This window comes from Spermophilus citellus (genome assembly GCF_964194105.1).
Source record: "Spermophilus citellus genome assembly, chromosome: 5".
Taxonomy (NCBI): Eukaryota; Metazoa; Chordata; class Mammalia; order Rodentia; family Sciuridae; genus Spermophilus; species Spermophilus citellus.
This window is the reverse complement of record NC_138186.1, coordinates 97,367,464-97,390,153: the sequence shown is the minus strand read 5'-3', so window position 1 is coordinate 97,390,153 and position 22,690 is coordinate 97,367,464. Positions and strand designations below refer to the sequence as shown.

The 22,690-nt window shown below is 38.2% G+C and overlaps 1 protein-coding gene across 1 annotated transcript; it reads left to right on the top strand.

Annotated features, from left to right (window-relative positions):
• The first annotated feature begins 501 nt into the window (after window positions 1-501).
• CNR1 (cannabinoid receptor 1) lies at window positions 502-22,549 on the top strand. Its single transcript, XM_081296220.1, has 2 exons — window positions 502-1,005; window positions 20,365-22,549. Exon 2 carries the CDS (start codon window positions 20,427-20,429, stop codon window positions 21,846-21,848), a length of 1,422 nt encoding a protein of 473 aa, XP_081152346.1. The 5' UTR covers window positions 502-1,005; window positions 20,365-20,426; the 3' UTR covers window positions 21,849-22,549.
• Window positions 22,550-22,690: the final 141 nt, after the last annotated feature.

The window sequence follows — 22,690 nt, the reverse complement described above, 5'->3', positions numbered from 1 at the left end:
TCCCCTCCTGCTCCTTTTCCCCTTGTGGCTAAACCCGCTGCCCCAGACGTGACCTCGGCGCAAGGTGTTGGTGCTGCGCGCAGCCCGGGCGCGCGTGATTAATGGCCCAGAGGTCGGGGGCGGCTCAGGCACGACCCCCTTTTTGGCTCGGCCAGGGTGTAAGGGTATCCGGGAAGAGAGAGGGGTCATGGCCGCGGGGTCCCCCGGGAGCGCTGTGGCAACGAAGGAGCGACGAGGAGGGGGAGGAAGAGGAGAAGTAGGTGACGCCAGAGGGAAAGGCTAGTCCCTTTGGCCTCGAGGCCAGTGTCACGGCGGGTACCCCGCGCCAGCAAAGTTTGGAGCCGCGGGCGCCGCGCGCGGGTCCCTCCCCGCGCAGTTCCCTCGGCGGAGTCTGTGCCGCCGCCGCTGCCAGGGCAGGACAAAGGCTCATTAACACGTGATGGGACCGCGCTTCATAAATGGGACTGAGAGGGAGCCAGAGGCAGAGCGCGAGCGGAGGGAGAGGCAGGGACCACGCGAGCAGGGCGAGGCGACGGGCGCTCAGGCTGGCGGAGACGGGCGGCCCCACGCCGGGCCAGGCGGGGCCAGCGGGAGGACCCAGTGAAGAGCCCGAGAAAGGGGCGAGGCTCAGTGGCAGCCGGAGCGGAGGGGGCGCCAGTCCGCGTTGCTGTCGCGGGCGGGCGCTGGAGGCAGGGGACGCCGGCGCGCGGACCGACTGACTTACTGACCCACCGCTGGAGGCACACCCCGCTCCACCCCGCCGGCGCCACCTCCCCCATGCTACTCCCTCAGCCACCCCTTCCTTCTCCACTTCTTTTCCGCCTCCGCTTCTTCTAGGCTCCCGTGGCGCCTGTGCCTTCCCCTGGCCCGGGCGGGGCGCCTCGACTCCCTGCAGAGCTCTCCATAGAGTCAGGGGGGACGCTTCCTTCTAGCGGAGAACCTACCCCTGAGCTGGGCGAGAGGTGCTGAGGGAGCTTCTGCCCTGAGGATCAGGGGATGCGAAGGGTAAGACCTGGCAGAGTTGTGTTTGGAAATACTTTTTCCGCCTCCTGCCCCTTTGGGTACTGACCACTGTGTCCTGACCACTTGGGTACCAGCCCCCAAGTGTCCTTCGTGAAGTTCTTATTCTGGGAGAGGGAATCGTGTGTCGGTGTTTACTTAGGTGTATAGCCTCAGACTGCTAACTGTTGTCTGTGCTACTTCTGGAGGTTTCTACCATTTACTATTTATTGGATGTGTGTGCACCTGGCTCTCTGTATGCACTGATGTCTGTTTGTAGAAAATGTGTAATTGTGCATGTTTGAAAAACAGGCGCTTGAATTGATGCTTAATGTCTCTAAACCTTATCAGCAATGAAATATTCCCAGAGAAATAACATCAATCTCTGCATCAAACGTAAAAACCGACTAAATAAAATATTAAGTGTCATGTAAAGAAATGTATGTCAAATAATAAACTTTTGACATAGAAAAAATAGCTATAGAAGCCACTTCTAAGAGAAAAAAAGAGCATAGTATTTAGTATTTAAATGTAGATAGAACCATTTAACTCAGAGCTAGCCATTAGATGAATAAAGTTGATGTTGCATTTTTGATAAGGTTCACAAATCACAAATGGATCACTCCCGAATGCAAATATTTGCTGTGATAGACATGAAAAGGTGTCGTTTGGTCATTTGAAAGTTTGAAAGCAATATGCATGATTCTAATTTGAATACACTATCTCTCAAAGGTTTTAAACTGAACAGGTGAGGAAAAAATAGTAACCTATTAAACATTCTGCCTTTGATTTAAAAAATTTTCTTCCAAAGAAGAGCTAATCCTGCCTTTGTTTATCTCTTGGTCTATTAACCTTCCTTGAGCATTTACTCCAATAAGATTTTAGAGCAGGTTTAGTGGTTTTAAAAGTGTTGAAAGATATTTCTGTGGGTCCTCTAACTTCTCATTTTATTACCAAGTTAATATCTTTTGAACAATGGGGGAAATGCTATTTCTTAGAGGAAACTCTGTGGACATTGAGTATCAGAGGGGGTCACTACTGACATCAATCTATTTTGCAGAATATTGAGAAGCTCACAGCAACCAACCTTAAGGTTCCCATAGGACTTTATCTGATTTAAAGTGTTGCTTTTCTAATCCTACCCTCCTGACAGTTTGCAAGGGAAGATATACGGATTGATTTTTCTCTGTCCCTTTTCTTCCTGCTACTCTTTCCCCCTCCCCCACACTCTAACTCAGTTAAGAGCAATTTTATCAAAATAAAAGGCCAGGTATAGTTTCTTAAGAAAGCAAATAATTTTCTAATTATATTCATACATGAACAGAATGCATGCACCACCAGAATGTTAAAACATTGCACACTGCAGGCAGTTATTTGCAGGTATAATAACAGTTACCTTAGTTGGGCAAGAGGCTTCATGTTGAGCATGTTTTAAAAAACTAATGTATATTAGATTATCAGGAGAACTTACTGTAAATGGACTCTTTTTGTTTCAAAGATGTCTCCCACACCAGGCGAGGAATACTCTTGGCTGAGGTATGTATCAAGTGTCTAATGGGGAGAGGTCTCATTGTGTTTCTATGCCTACAGGAGGGTAAAATTAGTCCACAGGGTGGAAATGCTCAGTTATGACCCTTCAAAAATAAAATTACTATGCTTGCATACTCATTGTTAGGGAGGAAAATTAGATATTTATACCCTGAATTTTAATAGCATCAATATGTGTCTATAAATGTATATTGTGATTAGAGCTTTAATTAAGTCATAGGTGATATTTAATTTAGTGTGCAAAGTTTTCAATTCTGGTGAAAATCAGATCTCACATTGGAGTAGTGCTTGGCTTTGTTTGTTATCCACTGTTTTCTGTCTTTTTCTGTTACCCTGTTCCCAGTGGACTATGTTCCTCTCTGTCTTGCCTGTGAGATTGCTCTTCTCTAATAAGCCTAGCTGCAGGATCAGTGTGTTCTTTTTGGCATTTCAAAATGTTAAAATAGTGAAATTGTTAAATGTTACCAAGCTGAAACTGCTGGGAATGAAATTCTCCAAAAGAACCACTACATTTGTGACATATTGCAGTCTATTTCTAAAGAAAACTCCTTGAATCGGTTTACCTATTTTCTCAAGAAGGAAGCAGCCCCATTGATTCTGTTGATAAGTATTTAGTATGCAGTGTCAGCTTATTAATTACTAAGGCAAAGCCTGAGAAACTCTTTCAAAACAATTGTGTGACACTCTGCTTTGCTTTGACTCAGAATTAACATTAACCACCAAGAAATTTAGACAGGCTCCTTGGTTGCCTTGCATATTAGTTTTTGGAATTAGAATTGGAATACTTTACTGGGTAAGAATAAACTGTTATGAAATGGAACTTCTAATAGTGGTTTAGAATTCACAATGTTTACCAAATGTTTCCTCCGAGAAAACAGTTGGCCTAATAATTTAAGGGATTATTTCCCCTAACTAGCTATCCAGGAATGCTGAAACAAACAAACAAACAAACAAAAGTAACAAATTGAATTTGGAAATACCTAACAACACATAATTAGTAAAATGAGATTTGGTTATAGCTTCTTGAATTTAGTTAGTACTATGGAGCCTGTCCTTCAGGTTGCTGTCTGTTATTCTTAGCGTAATTATGTTAGCTCAGTTGCATAAAGAACACAGATGAGAGCTTGCATTCCGTGCTTAAAAGGATGCCGTGTCTCCCCCAGTGTAAGTTTGTCTCTTCTATTTTTGTGTTCATCATTTTCTAATTGAACTGACAAATAGAATGAAACCAGCCTTTGGATATAAATTATTTATAATTCTGCTTTTGACTCTGAACTTGAACCCAGCATTGTTTGAAAAACTGTACTAGGGCCAGGTTTACATATTTCATATCTATATTTCTAGAAATAGCCAGATCTGCTGGATTGTCTCTTATTGACTGAAGATTGGTAGAGAACTTAAAGAAGAAAAAATAAAAAACAATTTGTGTATTTTGTATTGGCAGAATTTTAACTTCGTATCTCCCTCACCCATATCTCTAATTTGTTCTTGATCCTGTTCTCATATGAAATGCTGCTAACTTTGTGCATTAACTGCATGAGTGCTATTTGGGGAGGAGGGTTCTGGGGACTCAACACTTTGCCACTGAATTGCTATTTAATACTCTGACAATCGCTTAATTCATTTATCATGTATAGTTGTATGTTAATTTGGCTTCATCTTACAGATCAACTCAGATTTCTCCAAAATATTTTCTGGACCAAAAGTAATGATAAGCATCATCCAGAATATTTCTATTAATACTGCATTATTTTAGACAGCTGGATGTGTAAACACATTTATATACATACATAAATAAACTTCTTCATAGATGTTGCCTTTTAATATATTTGAACACATCTTTATGATTTTAAATGAATTCTACAAATTTGGAGAAATATTCAAGTTCAAAGCAACTGTGCAGATGGACACTGAAGACTCAAGGCAAAAAAGAAGTATTCACCTTGAATCAAAACACGGCTGTTCTTGTTTTCCAGGATAGGAGGAAATTGGTTCCAGGCCCATGTATTCTAAGAGTCTTGCAAATATGCCAGAATGAGTACCACATCATTGGATTATAATTTTTTTTTATAAAACTAATGAGTTTAAGACAGCTTTTACCAGTCATGCTAATTATTTATTAGTTTTAGAAGTTAGGTCTATACCAATTAGGAAAAAATATAGGTTATTACCATTTCACAAAATGCATAGTAAGATAGTTGTATTTGTTTTATATCTAAAGTGTTATAATGTTGTATCGCAAGGAATTTAAAACTTGAGGAAATTTGTGAGGCAGGGGGGAAGAGGGTTGTTATAGTTGTCTTCATCACTTCTCTTGTTACTATTCAAATTGTGTGATGTTAGATGGACTTCTATCTCAAACTTGCCCCGTAGATAATAGAAATGTTTATGATGTAACAGTAATAATAGGTCAAAACTGTTATGTAAAGCAATAAGTGTGATTATTTCTAGTTCTTAAGGTAAAATATTTACTTCCTGAGTCTTATTTCTTTACTGAACATGATGTCTTATGGTGAAATAAAGTACATTCCATTGTAATAGTTATTATAGGACAGTTAGTTGCATAAACAAGTATAGTCTTAATTGAGTTTTCATTGATTTTTTTTCATGTATTTGAAGTGTTTTCCATATGGATTACTAAAGGATAAAGTTGAGATAGCCTGTAATCTGAAAGCTTCATTTGGACAGGTTAATTTAAGAACTAGCAACCATGGAATTTTGAAGTTCATAGTTGAGTTTTTATGGGTTTATGAGGAAAGAATTGTTTGCTCCTTAAACCTGAGCCAGTGGCTCTGGCAGAGTCATTGCATTTGTTCTGGGAATGCCTTGGATTTTGTTTGGGTCTCAGCTGGAGAGATTGTCACACCTGCACGTTAGGAAATATTTCAAAGTTTTGTTTTCTTTTGTCTTGATTTGTTTTTGAATAAATGAGTTGAGACTGGTTAGATGGGAATCCTTGTTTTTCAGACAGCTCAGTTTTTAACCCATTGTGCTACTTCATTATATTCAGTAAATTTTAAATTAAGTTTCACAAAGTAGATTTTGCATTTTTTGAATGCAAGAAGTGATTTAAGTTCCCTTTTCTCTAACCCAAGTGGCGAATCTTTTTTTCCTAAGAATACAATGTTCTTATTATATTTGAACACATCTTTATGATTTTAAATGACAATGTTTTAGTTTATCATTGAATGTTTTGTTTTTCCACTCTTAGTTAGATAGTTGGATTCTTTATTGCTTAAAATTTTAGTTGATTGAATAGAGATTTGATATCTTTGGCTTTATTCCTCACTATCTTTTGTCAAGTCTGAATAACATTTTAAATTTTCTTTTAACTTCAGGAGATAAAGTGCAGTATAGTTCCCAAAATTTGATAATGTAATAATCTATTTTTTTCCCTACTAGCAAATTCCATGCTATTGCTTTTTAAAGAAAAGCAGAGGCATTTTTCAAAGATGTGCCAGGCAATCTGTTGTGGTGGTTTAATATACTGGCAAATGCTTTCACAAACTGCATATGTCCATAGTATATTTAAATATAATTAAATATGATATAATTAGGAATTCAAGTTTTTCAAAATTTATGTTTAAATGGTAGGGTCCCCTGTTTTCTTCATCCATTCTTTTGGACCATGTCTTTAGAGAAGAAAATTGAAATCAATCTGAGTTCTGTAAATTGAATTAAGTTGTAAGGAGTGTTACATTCAAACTGTTGATAATTCTAATGTGTTTTAAAAGAATAAAAACTTGCTTTAATTAATCTCCACTTCTATGGACATATGTACTAAGTATTTTCACAACACTGATTTGTATAACAAGTAAATCAATACCAATGATCTCCAAAAAATTATTTAGGCAGTCATTCTTTGTCATCCATGTTTGCTTATTTTGCAGCTATATTTAAAAATCAAATGTATTTGTTCTTTATAAGAGCGGTTTATTTCTGCTATGACCCGAGTATTTTGGTTTATTCCATAGTGGCTGGTAAAACGGACCACATTTTCAAATTATTTCAATGCGTTGCTGCCAGAATTTGTAAATGTTTTCTCTAGCTTTTGTACAACTGGTGAACAAGTATATATGGAGAGAGAAAAAGGAAAGCCAGACAGTTTAACACATAAGTAAGCAAAAGATTATCCAAGGAATTTTGTGTCTCTGCATGTGTGGATACTTGACTTTGAAGGATGCACAACTACTTTTGGAAATGGCATCTTACTTCTTATTTAAAAAGGCGGGGGGATATTTGAATGATTTTTAGCTATCAGTAAGGTAACTAACTATAAGTAATCTGTGGTCCATTTTTATTGATTAAATAATTAGAGAAGAAACAGCTTTCGCAGGGTCATACATTTGAAGTGCTTTGGGACACATTTCCATATACTTATAACTTGTAAGTATTTTAAATTTTTTTCGACCAACTAGAATCAGTGTAAATTGTATAATTACTAGAATAATTATTTAAGAATTTGCAGTGCAACTATGTTACTTTAGATACTGCAAAATTGCCATTTTAGTTTGTCATTTTCTGGGCTCATCTCTTTTAATATAATATTTTATGGTTTGGGGGTAAAGATTAACTGAAGCAAATGTTTCTAGCTTAAAAAAATAAGCTGAGATGTTAATTACTTTTACTTTTTTCTCATTCTGTTAAGTTCAGTACTCATGGATTCCTTCCCAGTGGTGTTAAAAGAAATAGCTTAGCACTCCAATAAAGCTTTGCATAGGCTTTGTAAATAGAATTAGGAGAAAATGGTGTAGAGTTTTTAAATTTATGTCTGTGTGCTGTGTTAGTACACATTACATCTTGAAGCCCCTTTGCTGGGTAAAATGTTTAACCATAAGTGTCCTGAAAAAGTCTAGAGAAGCCCCGATTGTACACTGAGAAACCTGGAGAAGTTTCCCTCCCCTTATACTTATTTTCAGGCCAGACTAACATTATTCTGTTCCATCAAATGGGAATACCCTGGTTTTAAAGATCTGTGAGAATCTACTTTATTATGAGCAGGTTCTCTTAGCACTTCATTTCAGTGATCTAAAAACCTATACTCAGAATATTCTTTCTTCCTATCTAACAATTCTTAAAATTTAATTCTATTTCTTCTCCTTAGTTTTTTTCCTCAGTTTCTACAATCTTTAACAGTGGTTTTGAAACTTCAGAATGTGTCAGAATCTTCTGGCATCCTGTTAAAAACACAGATGTGCCTCAACTCTAGTGTTTCTAATTTCCCAGATCTGAACTGGAGCCTGGTAATTCACATTTCTCAAAAGTTTTCAGATGATGCCTGGTACTACTGTTGGTTCAGAGACCACACTTTGAGAGCTGTTGACCTGTAGACTACCTTGTGTGCACTTACAGACAACTATGTGACTTCTCAGACTATTTTCTAAAATGCACACTAGAGTTTTCAGCTCATTTGCATCAGTCTTTATCTTCCTAGTTCTTTATCTTCTTGTCACTCTTTCTGAACACTTTCAGTTTCAGCTCTGTTCAGAATCTCATAACTGAATCACAGAAACCCTAGAAAGAGTCTGACCTTGGATGCATACAATAAAACCACCTCATGGTTTCAGTGGCATAACGATTCCACACTTGAATCCAAATTGCATGCTTACTTCTAAGCCACAACTGCATTTCCAAATATATTTTACATTCTTACTGAAACCGAGTACTTCTACTTCTGTGTGTATATAATTATTTGCATCTTGAAAGCATATTTTTCTGTTTATATCTTACATTGTTAGTACACACTGAGACTTTCCTAAATATTCCAACCAAAGTGGGTGAAACAGAAGTGCCTAGTTTCTAAAATATGCTTCCCTGGATTTAAGCAATAATAAAAACTTATTTTAAATTATTTCAGTGAGTGAAATAATAATTGGAAGGAAATTGAATTATTTAGGAAGTCACTGTGTCCTCAATTTGAGTATTTGAACTAATATTCACTTGTGAAATGTTCTACTTCACTCCCTATATAATACAAAATTATTTAGCATTCTTTTTCATCATAGAATTATGACCTGTATTGGTAATTTAATATTTAGAAATGGGAAAGCCCAATATTTCATGAAATAGAAATGTGTTGAGTTTGTTATTAGAGTTGATTTTGGGCTCCTGAGAACTCTCCTCTTACTTTTAGCATCTGTTGGCATAAACATTTATTTTCAGCAGAACTGCTTTTCTCTACTTATTCTTAATTACTTTCTTGAGGCAAAGTTCCAAATATTCACAATTAATTTTTGTCAATATATTAAATTTTCTCAATGCCCCTTTACCCGAGAAAAGTAATTAGAAATTTGGTTTTTGTAGGCATTCATAATAATCCATTTGAACCTTCCATGACATATTTTCTTATTTATATTTTAATTAATTCAGTTGTAAAATTCATAAAATGTTGTAGCAGGAAGAGAAGTTGCTCAACCAAAGCAAGAACTATGTCCAGTGAATAGAATAACAAATTAATTCCCAAGGGCTTATAAAAAGGGCTTATAAAAGCCACTCCATCTAGTGGTTGGATTTTCACATAACTTGTCTTGACAAGTTGTTTTGAAAACACAGTTGCATATAGAGAAACCCATTTGGAAAAAATCAATGCATGTGCTTGGGGAAAGAAAAATTATTATAATAATTTCATGTGTTGTCTTTAAAGTTATATCAACAGTGTGTAATTAGTATTTATCCAAGGTTGTGTGTGTCCCAAAAATCTCTTTATGTATCATTGTTATGTGACTAATCATTGCAGTTCATAACACACACCCAGAGTGAACCAGGATCAGAGTGAAAAACAAATATCTGGTTGTGGCCCATAACTCTCATTTGATACTGAGAGAAAAGATCCTAGGGTAGATCTTTGTTGATGCATTTTATCTAATTTTGACATTTGGGGACTTTTTCAGATGCATGTTTGTATGGAAATCTCTAACAATCATCTGGATTTTTGACAAAGAAAACTATTCATAAAGCCATTATCTTAAGTTAGATCTGTCATGTTGCTAATGCCTGCCAATATCCATTTTGTAAACAGAATGCCTACTCTGTGCCAAACCCTGAGTTAGGCAGAGGACTTGCAAGACGGGTCCCAGCTCTCAAAGTGTTCATGGTCTGGAGGGATTAGACATGAGAGACTGCTACAGAATGGTTCGGCATTGCCCGTTGTCACTTCCGGCAGAAGTCATCAATGAACAGCCCATACTCTTTGGTGGTTAAAATATCCCTATTACACACTTTCATATCCTATTCTTATCCTATTTTTTCATCTGTGGGATGGGATAGACAGATGGGTGGGCTTTATTTGGGGGGTGGGGTGAAATGGAGAATCATTTCCCTTTTTCCATTTACCCAACCTTTATATATTACATAAGTGTGAAACGTGGATATATTTCAGGAGTGAATCACAGAAAACATGCATGCTTGGAATATAATGTCTAGTGGTAGGCACAGACTATGTGCCCAGTAAAAATGAACTAAATAAAGCATGTGAAGGCCTATAACTCTGTATCCCTCAATCACATTGCTGTGGTAACACATTTTTATCTTATTGGGCACTAGAAGTCTAACAATCACTTATTTGTTGGAGTCAAACTAAGGTTTATACAATTTGTCTACTGTGATTCTAGGTCAGAACTTAGGAACTGGCCAAAGAGAATCTTATTCCCTCTGGATCTAAGAAAAATGCATAGCTCATGGTGGGAACTTGATGGATTTCAAGTGGAATCTCTCCACCACATAGAGAATGGACATTACAAGCTTTTGTTGACTTAACAGTCATCTTGTCTCATTCAGACTAAAGAAGCTCTCCTCTTCGTGTCTCATGGTGTTGTGGAGGGGTGTCATTACCAACCGCAGTCATCGTAATTGACTGATGAAGCAAAAAAAAAAAAGTAAATAAAATGGAACCACCTTTCCTAATTAAAGATAAAAATAGAGACAAAGAGGTCTTAGATTTTATATATTTGCCAATAATTACTGCAAAAATGTGCTAATCGAGAGTTAGAACTTTTAGTTTATAGATGATTGGCATACTTTGTACCTGAAGACCTTAGGACTTGCTTTTGATGCTGAGAGAAAAGACCCTGGGGTAGATCTTTGTTGATGCATTTTATGTAATTTTGACATTTGGATACCTTTTCAGATGTATGCTTGTATGGAGACCAAAACTCAAGCTTAATTCCCTAATGATCAGCTGACTTTTTGCCAAAGAAAACTATCCATACTTAAAAGCCACATGAAATACTTACTTAAGACTATCTTTATCTCAAATGAAAGATTTGATCATTGAAACTATATATAGTCGATCACCATACTTTGCCCCTGAAGACCACTGGTGAAGAATGTGTTGCAGGTGCTATGACCAATGTTTTTGCTCTCAACTGATCATTCATATTTTAGTTGTTCATCATGTAAAATTATCATGTACTGTTTGTGACCTCCTTCCCCCAAATGGACTCTTCCCTTTCCCTAGGAATCAAAGAAAGGGTTTTTTACTATATGGTTCCTATATCTCACAGTGAAGAGCAGGCACTTTGAATTATGTAGACCTGAATTCCAGCCCTGCTCCCACTGGTTGGAGACCTTTGGCAAAGCATTTTTACCTCTGTAAGACTCAGTGTTTTTGTGTACAGAATGGGGATTGTAATAACATCTATTTCACATAAATATTAAAAAAAATAATATCATACTTAGCATGATGACTGAAACATAAAAATATTCAGCTGTTTCTTAAATGAAAATATTTGAAAATTGAGATTTTTTTTAATGTCCATATTTGTTCATCTAAATCTCAGATTTGAAACTGAAAGGATAAAACTGAAGTTGGGCTTAATTTGTATGTGCATGGCTTAAAAATGAAAATACCTCTTCTTCAATAGTTGGAGAAGAAACTGAAAGTTATACCACACAATTGGATATCATATTGTGTACCTATGATAGCTATTGCTGTAGAGTACTTCATAATGAATGGCAAAGATAAGAGCCTGCTTACTAGGTCCTACATAATTTATGGACCAGAATAATATATTGCTTTCTACTTTTAATGACGAAATCTCACATGCAAGATAAGGACAATCTTATGTAGTGGACCATGGCTTTTATTGAATTGAAAACTGCATGTTCTCTGTTATCGGATGGGTGTTTTCCTTACAGACTGTGTGGAAAACATCTCTCTCTTACAGAATAGGCCAAGGCACTTAGTAGGAGGAAACATCTAAATGGAAGAGCAAAATTAAATGGTGAAAGAAATTTGTTACATAAATCAACAGATCATTTTATTTGTATAATTAATTCACCTTTGTGACAGGCTTTTCATGTAACATCATCACCAAACTGTGCCTGAGCCTTTTGTAATTTCAAGGCATCATTTTCTTAAGCCCTGAAATTTAAGATTTAATAAGGTTTTAAATGTTAAATAATAAGGAATATTTTACATTGAATTTTTTGAAAAGAAATACAGCTTTATAAGTGTCTTAATGTCTTCAGTTCCTTTTAGTTGATATATTTTCATGGAAATTTAATATTCCTATTGTTAGTAAAGAAAAAAACAAAGAAAATGGTGCATTTAATAACTTCTATATTTTTAACAAAACATATGAAGAGCTAAAGCTTTGAGAGCCAACCAAGCATTACCACTGTAATGGAATTTTCTTTTATATATAGAAAAAGGAGCTGACATTAGTACCAGGAAGAAGGATTATGCATTTTTGCCTGAATTATCAGGTGAATTAAATAAATTCTTTATTTTACATTACTATAGTAGATGATGTTAAAAAAAATGACCAAATTGTTTCAGTAATTCTAAACCACTAACAATTAGGTAAGATTTTGAAGAGATTCATTGCCCAATCAACTAACACCAAACCATCATGCATTATGTTATGATGTTGGCCCATGAGACCTGCTATGTCTATTGAGGACATAACTTAGATATAATGTTGTTATAAGAGTCAACTAAAATTTTTCCTACTAACTTTAGAGAAATAAATTAGCTAGCTATTTTTCTTGATTGAATTAGTAGGAACCAGACTTATTCTCAGAAATGAATGGAAAATAATGGCTATATCCACTGGGACCTTTATTCTCTTGAGCCTTCACATGGCTCTTTTATGAGGCAGCTGAGTAGAACCCAGAATTAACAAAGTAGGGGAGACAGCAGGTTAAGCAAGAGCCTGGACCTCCTGCATCTGATATCATGGACCCCTCTCTCTGTTAAGACACTGTAAACTTGGTATCATTTCCTTAAAGCATTTGAAAAGTTCAAATATTAGAGAAGAGCAGAATATATAGCTATATCCAGAATCATCAGTCCTTCTGATACTTCCAAAGAGTTTTCTGCTTTCCTGGACATAAAACATCCTGCACAGAGCAAATACTAGCCTGCTTATTATTTCCCTAGAGATGCCACACAGTCTAGAACAATAAGAATTTTGACTCCAGATGCAAATACCTGAATATTGAAATGGCCCTCTAAAATAAAGAAGGTCTTCAGTGGGACAGTGAAAACTAAAATAACTATGGTTAAGTAATATTGATATGAAGTGGCTGTATTTGAAATCTTGTTTTCAGGACTTACGTCACACTCAGCCTAATCAGAAACACCGATGTTTTATTACCTTTAAAATGGTAATAAAAATCTGGAATCTGGATAAACATTTAAAATTAAAAAAAACCTCTATGCTGTTGCCATACCCCAAAAATTCCTTTGATGACATCAGAGCCTGTTGTTGATGAGATGTGATGTGTTTTTATGGGGGAAGAGGATAGCAGAGAGGCAGGTGTGCAGATGGAGAGAAGGACAGAAAGAACAGGTGAGATGATTCTATTCAATTTGAAGTATTTTTCTTAAAAAATTAACACATTCTAATCATTTTATTATTACTCTAAAGACATGATTTATAGCTTAAATTGTTAGAATATGTTGGTTATATTTTTTAAAGTATAATTCTAAGAAAATCTCTTTAACAATCATCCTTTTACTATCCTCATAATAAAAACCAACTGCTTCTTTAATAGGTACATCCACACACCTTGTTAAAAATTTCCAATTATGATTTTCCCAGTAGCAAACAAAAACAAAATTAATGGCAGCTACCTCCCCCAAAGCCTAAGCTATATTGCTAATGAACTCTCAAAGAAAACTCTCAATGCAAAAAAATAATAAGGTGGAAATTACTGTAATATTCCAAATGTAGAAATAAAAGAAAGAATTATCAAAATGTAGAAAACAGTTTTCCTGCCACGATCCCATTAACTGCTAAAATAGGCTGTACAGTGTGGTGTTTTGACATTATGAAGATCTTTGAACTGCACAAAATCCATGTTTTCTTTTTAACTATATTCTTTTTATTTTAATATTTTTTAGTTGTAGATGGACACAATATCTGTATTTATTCATTTATTTTTATGTGGTGCTGAGAATTTAACCCAGTGGCTCACATGTGTGAGGCAAGCAATCTACCACTGAGCTACAGCCCCAGACCTTAAGTATATTCTTTAATTAAAGTTGGCTTATATTGGACAGAAATTTCTCTATATCTCATAACTTCATGCCCTGGCTTAGATTTTAACAAGCTAATTTATTTTAATGAAGTGTTTGGTGGCATTAATATGGGAAGTTGTGATCACATATGCGGTGATCTTCCTGTGGAGAAATAACAGAACACGTGTTTTTTTTTTTTTTTTTTTTTTTTTTTTTGCTTTACTGAAAATAAGGTCTATGACCCTTTGTCTTTATTGAAGAAGCTTGATAGCTCTCAAAAATATTGACTAAAATTTTAATCCCTGGGGCCATCCCAGTAGGCAGATTTACCTAGATAGGCTGGGATAGGAAATGGTGAGTTAGTAGGAAATAGTGTTAATTACTATTGACAAAGTGCCTTATGTTTTTAAGAGGCTGGAATATTTGAATATAAGATGCAAATGGCTTTAATAAAGTTTATGTTAATTCTTAAAGCAGCACATAAGGTCTAAAAGGAGAGACTTTGGAGTCTGAGAAACATGAACTCAACTGCAAGAAAATTTTTCACAATCTGGATAATTTTCTTAATATCTAAAAACCCTCACTTTGTGAAATAGGAATTATAAATAAGCACCTGATAGGATTATAGTAGTTTAATAATAAAATATCTAAAGTTTCTCAAATGTCTGAATATAATAAATACTCAGTAAACATCCCCCCCACTATGTATGTATATCCTATTTGCTATATGCTTTAATCATTGAGACAAAACGAATAAGTAGCCTGTGATCTAGTTAAGGTAGTGCATATTCTTGAGATATAATTAGCACATATAGTATTATAATAATAATTAGTATAGGTCATATATTCTTGAGATATCATTAGTATATAGTGTATAGCAAGGGTCATAAGAACTAATTGACTAATATTTATTGAAGACTTAATTTTTTGTTGTATGCTAAGGGTCTTATGTGCATTTATTATCATAACAATTCTGTGATTTAGTCATGACTGTCATCACCATTATCCCCAATTTTCAGGTGAAATACTGACCTTAGAAAGATTACTTCCTCAATAACATCTGACACTTATCTTGGTCTGCTAACTCCTAATGCAATGTTCTTTCTGTTGACTAGTGCTTTGGCTGGTTGAAATCAGCAGGGAAAATAAGGAAAATAGATGTATAGTCATACCTCTTCTTAGCTCAGAGAGAGAGAGTACATCAAAAAGGCAAAGAGCAGGAGTGCTAGGCCTGCACTGTTGAATGTGGTAGCCACTAGCCGCATTAAGCACTTGAAATGTGGTTGACATCTGGGTTGAGTCCTAGCTCTACCACTATTCTAGATGTGCTAATGTCAAATTACCCATTCTGTGCCTTTCTAAAAACGGGGATAATAACAGCATCTGCCTTATAGGGCCATGAATAAGTGAGTTGATATATAAAAGGCTCAGAGTGCCACCTGCCTGTAATAAGCCCCCTTTATGTGAACAAAGGGGGGAAATCAGCAAGAGTTAAGTGATATACCTGACTGTAGAAGAGAGGGAGGAGGAGGTTTTACAGTAAGTCCAAGGTAAGAGTTTAGGTAGTAGAAAGATTACTTGCAATACCAAAAGAAATGTGAAAAATGAAAATGTTGCAGCATTATTTGTATTAACAAAGGATGACAAATATCCAAAACATCCCTTTTGTAGGAGGTGAGTCACGTTCATCTAACAGACCTTAATAGAACAGGTGTTAAATCGAAAGGGAGGTTTTATTTGTTAATGTGGACTATCTCAATGCATACTTTTTTTCCCCTTTACTATACCCCCAGACCATTTTATTTTGAGACAGAGTCTTACTAAGCTACCCATGCTGGCCTCAAACTTGTGATCCTCCTGCCTCAGCCTCTTGAGTAGCTGGGGTTACAGGTGTGCACCACCAAACCCCACCTTCCCAGATTTAATATGCCTTCAATGAAGAGCAAGGTTTGAAACAGTATGTGTAGTATGTTACTATTTTCTTAAAAGGGAGTATAGAGGGTATATATATATATATATATATATATATATATATATATATATATCTCACTTGAATGTGTATGGTAAAAAGAATTGACTTTTCACTGAGTATTTTTTCTGTAACTTTTGAATTTGAATCTGGTAAGTCATATATATACATACACATACATATTTTTTATATATACATATAAATTTTAAAATTAGATTTTAAGTGAAAGTATTGGGGAGTTTGTCACTTGAGGGAAAATGTCTTAAGGACAGAGGCCATGGACTATGTGCCCAGAAACGATTTGGAAATGTAAGCTCCAGTTTTGCTTTTTAGGCCAAATGTCCATTGAGTTATCTTCCTATTCTCAAATTTTAAGAAAGGCAAAGAAATAGTATTAAATCACTGTTTTCAATGTCCAATCAACTGCCATCTTATTAGGTTCTGGTGAGCATTTCCATGGGTGCCCCGCTCTCTCCTCCTGCTCTCAGGTGGTAAATCACCTAAAGGTAGAAAGACAACATTCTGTGTTTGTAACTGAATTCTAGTTATGAAAATAAATATGTAAATACACATTTAAATGAAGAGGCCTATGACAGAGGGATAAACTAGGGGTTCAAGTTATGCCTAGTGGCAAGGGCTGGTCAAGAAAGTCTCAGACATGAAGTATCATTGGCACAATTTGGTGCAATCATTACAAGATCAATTTAATAGGCAAGGATCTTGGAAATGAGTGTTTAGGCAGAGGGAAGGGAAGAGGAAGAAGGAAGGTGGAAGGTGTGATGGTCTATTCAGAGAGCAGAATGTCATCTTCCAGGACCAGGAAATTGTATGTTTTTGTGTGAGCTCAAGATGTTTTTGTGTGACCATGTAAGGAACAGCTCTCATACACCATGACTATCTTCTGTGTCTCCTTGATTATGGACGAAAGCTTTCACGTGTGAGTGGAATAGTTTAGCAAACAAGTTTGCAAATAGCATGAGTTGACTCCTGAGAAACAGCCCAATGGTGGCACACATAGGACATGTTATTGAAGAGATGAAGAGGTGAGAAAGGAGATGACAGGGACCCTAAGGACACTGAGAGTTAATTGGAGCCAGGCTGAGGTTGGGGCTCAGGAGAGTCTTTAGGTAAAGAAACATAAAGCTCTGGACAACCAGGTTGACTGTTGGGATTTGGCCTTATTTCTGCATCCTGTATTTCTGTAGCTTCAGCAACCAGCCTTTGCTCCTAGGCCACTGCCCTGATTTTGGGTGGGCTTAGCACCCTAACCACATTAGGTGCCTCTGTGTTGTTTGTATCCTGGAACTCCTGTCTCTGAAAAAGCAGCCGACTGTTCCCAAGTGCCTTGTTCTATGTCAGTGCAGAACAGTGTGCAGAACTGGCTTGAAAGCCCAGATTAAGGGGAAAATCTAATTTTCCTGACTAGTGACAAAAGTTACCCTTGGAGGATTAGGGCCCTTGGTTTGTCAGTTGCCTCCATACTGTGCTTGGGCAGTCTTGGAGGGCTGAAGCGAGCCCTTTGGCTTACCTGTCATATGAGTGCTGGGGGCTCTTGCTTTGTTTGCCATTTGGTGGGACAGTGCCAGTGTTCTTGTTTACCTTGCCCCCCCCCCATAGTGCCTGTCATGTAGCTCCTTCTTGAGTATGTAGACTATGTAATCACATAGGCTGCATCATTTAGAATGCTGTTAACATCACCTAAATATAGCGTTTTTATAACACAAATGGATCAGGCAGCTCCTTGGGCTTGAAACCTTGATTCAAATAATGTGCTTATTTATTTTTCACAATTAGAAGAATACCTCTCCCATCTTGAATAGAAAAGAACATTTTTTACTCTATTTGAATGCATTCAAATATATATTTGCGGTTTTGCCTTATTTCTGCATCCTATATTTCTATAGCTTCAGCAACCAGCCTTTGCTCCTGGGTCACTGCCTTGATTTGAGTGTATATCAGCCCAGACTAAGGGAAAAATCTCATTTCCTGAGTAGTGACAAATGTTACCCATAGAGGATTAGGGCCCAAATAAATAAATAAATAAATAAATTCAAGATTTATATTTGAATGCATTCAAATAGAGCACCAATCAACCAACTTATTTAGAGCCTCCTTTATGTGCCAGTCAGCATATTAAATGTTGGGAGTTAAATACTAAAATAGGTAATGTCCCCAACAAAGTCCTCAATGAGCTTGTTCTCTGGTGAGTTAGAGGAAGGAGCAGAGCAAATGCAGACACAGAAATACTGAAAAATTTAGTAAGTGCTATGACAGAACTCTATTTGGTTATTCTGGGAACCCCAAAGAGGGTATTTCATCTGAACATGGGAAGCAAGGAGCTAGGGGAAGTAGTGACACCGAACTGATGTGGGGGAGATGAACAGGCAGAAAGAGAGAATGCTTGGGCAGAAGAGTGTTAGGATAAGTAGGAACCAGAGCATTGAGCTAAAAAGCAATCAATTTGATGTGTTTGTGGAACTAGAATCCATCTGGTACAGCTCACATGGTGAGGTTAGGGGTGCTGAGGGGAGGGCTAGGGAGACAGGCAGGGCTAGATCACAGGAAGCTTTTTATTGCAATGACTTCATCCCTGGCAGAGAAGTTGAAACAGGGAAGTCACATAATTATCCATGTGATTTCTAAAGATCAGGCCAATAGCTGCATGGCAATGATCAAAGAGACTAGGATCAGAGAAAGACAGGAAAACTGATTGGGGTGCAGGTGCCCTAATTCTGGCACACACTGATTGTGGCCTGGACTTGAGAAGGCAGACTGTGGGAAGGTGGGCCATATTTCTCACTTTATGTCTAATCCAAATCACTTTTTTTTAAATTTTGTGACATTTAGGGTATTAATTTTAAAATATTTTCTTTGATTCTGTGTCCTTTCCCCATCTACACTATTCCTACCTATTCTTGGCATAAACATTCTCTCCTTGGGGAAGCCACCTTCAACCCCCTGGATTGGATGTTCCCCAGCATCCTGAAGTCTCCAGGGGTAGCTCACACTGCACTTGCTCTTAATTACTGGGGCAGCCGCCCATCTCCTCTGCTGGACAGTACACTTCCCATGGGCTCCTTGAAGCTGTCAAGACACTAGTGTCTAATCCAGTGCATGACACATAGTGGGTGCTCCATAGTTTGTTAAATGGATAATACAATAATAAATTATTAATTCTAATAAGCAGGTTATTTTATCAGGAAGACCCAGAACTTTTAAATTTATTCGAAGATAAAGGCTGTCAGGGACCCTAAGGACACTTGAGAGTTAGTTTCCATAGTGCGTTGTGTTTAGAAGTAACAAGTAGCAATTAATAAGCAGAGTACTGGCTCTTAGTATAATTTCAATTAGTATAGATACCATGCTATACTTCTAATGGATTTCATAAACTAGAGAGATGAACAGCCATTTTTTTAAACAAGCATTTATATAAATGGTGAGATCAGTTCTCTAGCTCTTAATTTTGAAACACCAATTTATTTAACTTAAAACTGAAGAGCCCTTAAAATGTGGCCCCCTCCTCTTAGTTGTTCTTATTTCCAGAGCTGTCTACTTGGAAAGTCTTGGACTCCATTAGGCCTGGTTCCAGTCCCCTGTGACCCTTGTGTCAGCAGACCACTTGCAGAGATTGCTCTCAGGAGGCATGCTTCATCCTCACCCTTCTCAGGTGTTCAAGGTCTGGTTTGCCACCAGCTTCAGTACAAGAGTAGGCATTGTGACATTCTTCTTGGCTGCTATAGACATTTTAGAAGTTCATCTCAGCTACAGCTGAGTCCAGAACATCTCTTCTCTGGGGGAGGAAATTTGCCTGGTGGAGCAGATCTTCCCACCATGGCCTGGAGCTGCCTCTTGGTTTTAGCATTTCCCTCCTTTCCCTTTACAGAAACACACAGATTGCAACTCAACACCTGATTCTGCATTTTTTTTTTTTTGCTTTGGTTGTCTTATACATTTATTCCCACCCATCTGACAAGGTAGTGTTCCAGACGCACAATTGTGTCATATGTGGGTGAACTCCCTGCCCCATTGGCCCGGGGTGCTTTGTATGTGGTCATAGAAGCAGAGTGGAATGCACACTGTAGCCAGGGAATATTTCATTTACCTTGGCCTGCTTGATCCTGGAGGCCCAGTCAGGACTTGTGCAGTGACTCCAATCCAGACAGCTTAAGTAATAAAAGATGTTTCTGATGTATGCCACTCCACCCCTAGCTTTGGGGGAGGCTCTCCCCTGAATGACTGGCGCATTGTGTTGACAGAAACTACAAGGACTTGACCTGTATTCAGAGACACAATGACACGTCATGATGGCACGTGTGTGTGTGATGTTTTTATTTTTCTTCCTGGTTTTCTCACCATTCAGTTTATCTGTTTTCCCTCTTGTTAGGATCCCCTCCTGCGATCTCTTTCTCAGTCACTTTGAGTCTGGCCTAACCGAAGGCTGAGGTTATGAAGTCGATCCTAGATGGCCTTGCAGATACCACCTTCCGCACCATCACCACAGACCTCCTCTACGTGGGCTCGAATGACATCCAGTACGAAGACATCAAAGGCGACATGGCATCCAAATTAGGGTACTTCCCACAGAAATTTCCTTTAACTTCTTTTAGGGGCAGTCCCTTCCAAGAAAAGATGACTGCAGGAGACAACGCCCAGTTAGTCCCAGTAGACCCGGGAAACAACATTACAGAATTCTACAACAAGTCGCTCTCATCCTACAAGGAGAATGAGGAGAATATCCAATGTGGGGAGAACTTCATGGACATGGAGTGCTTCATGATTCTGAACCCCAGCCAACAGCTGGCCATCGCCGTGCTGTCCCTCACACTGGGCACCTTCACGGTTCTGGAGAACCTGCTGGTGCTCTGTGTCATCCTCCACTCCCGTAGCCTCCGCTGCAGGCCTTCCTATCACTTCATTGGCAGCCTGGCAGTGGCAGACCTTCTGGGGAGTGTCATTTTCGTCTACAGCTTCGTTGACTTCCACGTGTTCCACCGCAAAGATAGCCCCAACGTGTTTCTCTTCAAACTGGGCGGGGTCACAGCCTCCTTCACTGCCTCTGTAGGCAGCCTGTTCCTCACGGCCATCGACAGGTACATATCTATTCACAGGCCCCTGGCCTATAAGAGAATCGTCACCAGGCCCAAAGCCGTGGTGGCCTTTTGCCTGATGTGGACCATCGCGATTGTAATTGCTGTCCTGCCTCTCCTGGGTTGGAACTGCAAGAAACTGCAATCTGTCTGCTCAGATATTTTCCCACTGATTGATGAAACCTACCTGATGTTCTGGATCGGGGTCACCAGCGTGCTGCTGCTGTTCATTGTGTACGCATACATGTATATTCTCTGGAAAGCTCACAGCCACGCAGTCCGCATGATTCAACGTGGAACTCAGAAAAGCATCATCATCCACACGTCAGAGGATGGCAAGGTACAGGTGACCCGGCCGGACCAAGCCCGCATGGACATTAGACTGGCCAAGACCCTGGTCCTGATCCTGGTGGTTTTGATCATCTGCTGGGGCCCTCTGCTCGCGATCATGGTGTACGATGTCTTCGGGAAGATGAACAAGCTCATTAAGACGGTGTTTGCCTTCTGCAGTATGCTCTGCCTGCTGAACTCCACCGTGAACCCCATCATCTATGCTCTGAGGAGCAAGGACCTGAGACATGCTTTCCGGAGCATGTTCCCCTCATGTGAAGGCACTGCGCAGCCTCTGGATAACAGCATGGGGGACTCGGACTGCCTGCACAAGCATGCGAACAACACAGCCAGTGTTCACAGGGCTGCAGAAAGCTGCATCAAGAGCACGGTCAAGATCGCCAAGGTGACCATGTCTGTGTCCACAGACACGTCCGCCGAGGCTCTGTGAGCCTGATGCCTCTCTGGCAACACAGGAAAAGAAATTCATTTTTTTTTTAAGCTCAAAACCTAGAAGAGTCTGTCGTCTCATCGGTTATATTTTTTTAAGTTTACCATGCTCAGTGAAAAGGTGATTGTCACCATGCTTATTTATCAGTTCGTTGACATTTCAATAGTTTAGGTACTCAAACTCTGTTCTCCAGGGGTTTACAGTGAAGAAAGCCTGTTGCTCAAGTGACTGAATGGTCCTTCAAAGTCTCAACGAAATAGGAGGGAAACCTTTGGCTACATGATTTTAAGTCTGAAGTACCCATAGAAAAATGCCATCAGATGAGTAATGCCTTTGTAACCACAACTTTCATTATAAATGTGACGTGTATTTGTTCATAGTATCAGAGGTGTCAATTTTTACAACAGTTATAGTACTAAAGTAGATATATTTTGTAAAATGTATTGTGTCCTGTGAGTTGTGTGTCAGTGTTTCCTATGTGTTGTGTATATTTGTCTAGTTAAGCAAAACCAAAAGGTTGACTTTTATGAGAACAATGGAACACAGCAGTGGATATATGCCAATGAGACCACTTTTCAAAAGTATTATTGCCCATGATCTAACTTTAGAAACCTTAATATTTCTTGAAATATCTAAATTTGACACTGAGATACCTAAAGGTTTATTTTTCTCTTAAGACAACAAGAAGAATTTGAAGACTGTTCAAAGTATTGAGCAGAATTCATTGACACTTAAAAATTGGTTAGCCCTGCATTTTCATAAGAGGACACTTATCTTCTGGATCGTAGATGTTCTGTTGGGTAATGGATTATAATCAGAATGGAAGAGAGAAAGCATATTGA